Raw genomic sequence first — 3,276 nt, forward strand, 5'->3', positions numbered from 1 at the left:
GGAGGCCCTGCTGCGCGAGGCCGCGGCCTCCACGCCCGCGCCGCCCCTCGCCTCCTTCTACGCCGTCAAGCTGGCGCGCCAGGTGCTCAAGGTGCAGAAGAACCTCATCAAGGCGCGCAAGGTGCTCGTCGAGGCCCTCGACCGCGACCCGGTGAGGCCCCCGGCGCCGCCGAGGCCGCGCGGAGGCTCACGGAGCCCTGGGGAGGCTCTAGGAGGTTTCCAGAGGCTCTAGGAGGTTGGCGGAGGCTGTGGGAGGTTTGGGGAGGCTCATGGAGCTTCACGGAGGCTACGGGAGCTTTGGGGATGTTTGGGGAGGCTCTAGGAGGTTGGCAGAGGCTCTAGGAGGTTTCCGGAGGCTCTAGGAGGTTTGGGGAGGCTCACAGAGGCTCGCAGAGCTTCGTGGAGGCTCCGGGAGGTTTGGGGAGGCTCTAGGAGGTTTCCGGAGGCTCACGGAGCTTCGGGGAGGCCCATGGGTGCTCACAGAGCTCTGGAGAGGTTACAGGAGGGTTGGGGAGGCTCACGGAGCTTCAGGGAGGCTTTAAGAGGTTTGTAGAGGCTCACGGAGGCTCATGGAGCTTTGGGGAGGTTCAGGGAGGCTCTAGGAGGTTCGGGGAGGCCCGTAGAGCTCTGGGGAGGCTGGAAGAGGCTTGGGGAGGCCGTCAGAGGGTTGGGGAGCCCCTTTCGGAGGCCCTGGYCCCCCGACCGCCCTCGGCCTCCTCCCAACCCCCCCCGGGAGGCCGCCGCGGCCTCGCCGCCGGCGCTGAGGCCGGGCCTCCCCGCGGCGGCGGCAGGAGAACGCGCGGCTCTACGCCAACCTGCTGGAGATGGAGTGCGGCGCCGACGTGCGGCAGAACGAGGGCAACGCCATGAGCTGCTTCGAGCGGGCGCTGCGCAGCGGCCTCCCCGACGAGGCCAAGGTCGTCTTCTCGCAGCGGCGCGTCGAGTTCCTCGAGGACTTCGGCTCCAGCATCCACAGGCAAGGCGGGAGGCCGCGCGGAGGGGAGGCCGGAGCCGGGGGAGGCCGGAGGGAGGCGGAAGAGGCTGGATGGGAAAGACGGGGAGGCCGGAGGGAAGAAGGGGAGGCCAGAGAGAAGGAAGCGGAGGAAGGGGAAGAGGCCGGAGGGAAAGGACGGGGAGGCCGGAGGGAACGGGTGCAAGGAGGTGGAAGAGGCCGGAGGGAGGAGATAGGGAGGCTGGAATGAGGGAGAGGCTGGAAGGGGAGGCGGAGGGGAGGAGGCCGGCGGGAGAAGCGGAGGGGAAAGCCGTAGGGAAGCGGAGCGTGCGGCCGGGGAAGCGGGACGGAGGCCGGCGGGGGCGGAGGCCGCCGGTGACGGGGGCCGCCCCGCAGCCTCCTCACGGCCTACGACGAGCACCAGAAGTTCCTCAAGCAGCGCGCGGCGCGCAAGAGGCCGCCCGAGAACGGGTGAGCGGCCGCGGCCTCCGCGCGGCGCCGGCCTCTATCGGGGGGGGTTGTGGCCTCCATTCGGGTGTTTGTGGCCTCCATTTGGGAGGTTTGCACCTCTTTTGGGGAGGTTTGGGCCTCTGGCCGGGACGGGGCCTCTTTTTTTTCCGTTTTGGCTTTTATTTGGGAGTTTTTTCCCCATATTTGGGGATCTGGGGGCCTCCCTCTCCAGGAGTTCCTTTTTGGGGGCCCTTTTGGGATGGTTTGAGGCATTTTGGGGCCCTTTAGGCTCCTTTTTGGGTAGTTTGGGGCTATTTTGGGGCCCTTTGGCGTGTCTTTGGCTCCTTTTGGGGCTGCTTCGTCTCCTTTCGAGCCATTTTGGCTCCTTTTTGGCTCGTTTCTCGGCTCTTCCGGGGCACTCCRGCCTCCTTTTGGGAGGCCCTTTCCRGGCCCCCCTTCTCGCCCTCCTCCGGCCGCTTCCCGCGCYCTTTTCCCGCTTTTCCCAGCCCCTCTTCCCGCAGCGGCGCCGAGGAGCCCGACGACAAGCGGCCGCGGCCGGACGAGGCCGCCGGCCTCCTCGCCGGCCTCCCCGCGGGCAGCGACGCCTACAGCTACTGGTACCAGGTGAGCGGCCCCCCCCCGGGGCGCCCGGGCCCCCCCGGCGGCCCCAAAATCACCGCTTTTCGCCCCGTTTCGCCCGCAGCAGAACTACTACGGCTACCAGGCGCCCTGGGGCTACGGCCACTACTACGCGCAGAGCTGAGGCYGGAGCGAGGCCGGAGCGAGGCCGGAGCGAGCGGCGCCTCCCGCCCCCTTCCCGTCCGGAACGCCGCGTTCGGGTCCATTTCACGCCGTTTTTTTCTCCACTTTTTATTGTTGGTTTCTTCCCGTTTGCGCCGCTTTGGGGCCGTTTCCCGGCATTCCGGGACATTTGCCGGCATTCCAGGACATTTCCCAGCATTCCGGGACATTTCCTGGTATTGCAGCCCCGTTTTGGGGCACTTCCAAGCATTTTGGGGTGTTTAGGGCTGTTTTGGGGCATTCCGGGGGGGAGGGGGGACGACTGGCACTGTCTGGGGGCATTTTGGGGCATTCCGGGGTGTTTGGGGGCGTTCTGAGCTGTTTCCCGGCGTTCCAGGGTGTGGAGCGGCCCCGTTTTGGGGCATTTCCAGGTGTTTTGGGGTGTTCAGAGCATTTTGGGGTGTTCCAGGCCATTTCCTGGCATTCTAGGGTGCAGAGCGGCCCCGTTTCGGGGCATTTCCAGGCGTTGTGGGGTGTTGCGGGCCGGTTCCCGGCGGCGTTCCCGGCGGCGTTCCCGGCGCTCTCAGAAGCCCTGGCGCAGCAGCCAGGCGCGCACGGCCTCCTCGTGCCGCCCCGACACCCGCAGGGTCCCCGTCACCTCGTTCACGTGGATGGGGGGGCTGCGGCCGCCCCCCCCGCCCAGGAGGGTCCCCAGCTCCGCGGCCAGCGCCTGGGGGGGCCCCGTCACACGCGGCCCCCTCCCCTCTGCCCCCCGCTCCCTCCCTGCTCTCCCTTATTTTCKACTTTTCCCCCCGTTTTTCCCTTCTATTTGGGCTTTTTCTCCATTTTTTCTGCCTTTCACCCTCTTTTTTTTTTCTATTTTCCCCATTTTTCTACTTTTTTGCCTTTTTTTCTACCTTTCCTCTGTTTTCTCCTATTCTACTTTCTCTCTTATTTTGCTTTTTCCCCCATTATTTTTCAGCCCATTCCTTCATCTCTTCCCCATTCTCCCCTCATTTCCCCGTTTTCCCATTTCCCTCTAATTTCCCATTTTCCTCTTTCCCTATTTTCTCTTTTTCCTCTATTCTCCATTTCCCCTTCCTTTCTCTCCATTTCTCCCTCCATTTTCCCTT

General features: G+C 65.0%; 1 protein-coding gene across 1 annotated transcript in view; it reads left to right on the forward strand.

The window, feature by feature from the left end:
* LOC112957820 (pre-mRNA-processing factor 39-like) overlaps positions 1-2,174 on the forward strand; it is a 9,089-nt gene extending 6,915 nt beyond the window's left edge. Inside the window, exons 9-13 of the mRNA XM_026051564.1 lie at positions 5-151; positions 792-976; positions 1,349-1,423; positions 1,924-2,026; positions 2,106-2,174. Coding sequence (XP_025907349.1) covers positions 5-151; positions 792-976; positions 1,349-1,423; positions 1,924-2,026; positions 2,106-2,165 — 570 coding nt within the window. The 3' untranslated portion in view covers positions 2,166-2,174. The remainder of the gene's footprint in view (positions 1-4; positions 152-791; positions 977-1,348; positions 1,424-1,923; positions 2,027-2,105) is intronic.
* The last annotated feature ends 1,102 nt before the right edge of the window (positions 2,175-3,276 follow it).

This window comes from Nothoprocta perdicaria, unplaced genomic scaffold (genome assembly GCF_003342845.1).
Source record: "Nothoprocta perdicaria isolate Ctin4 unplaced genomic scaffold, notPer1 scaffold_762, whole genome shotgun sequence".
Taxonomy (NCBI): Eukaryota; Metazoa; Chordata; class Aves; order Tinamiformes; family Tinamidae; genus Nothoprocta; species Nothoprocta perdicaria.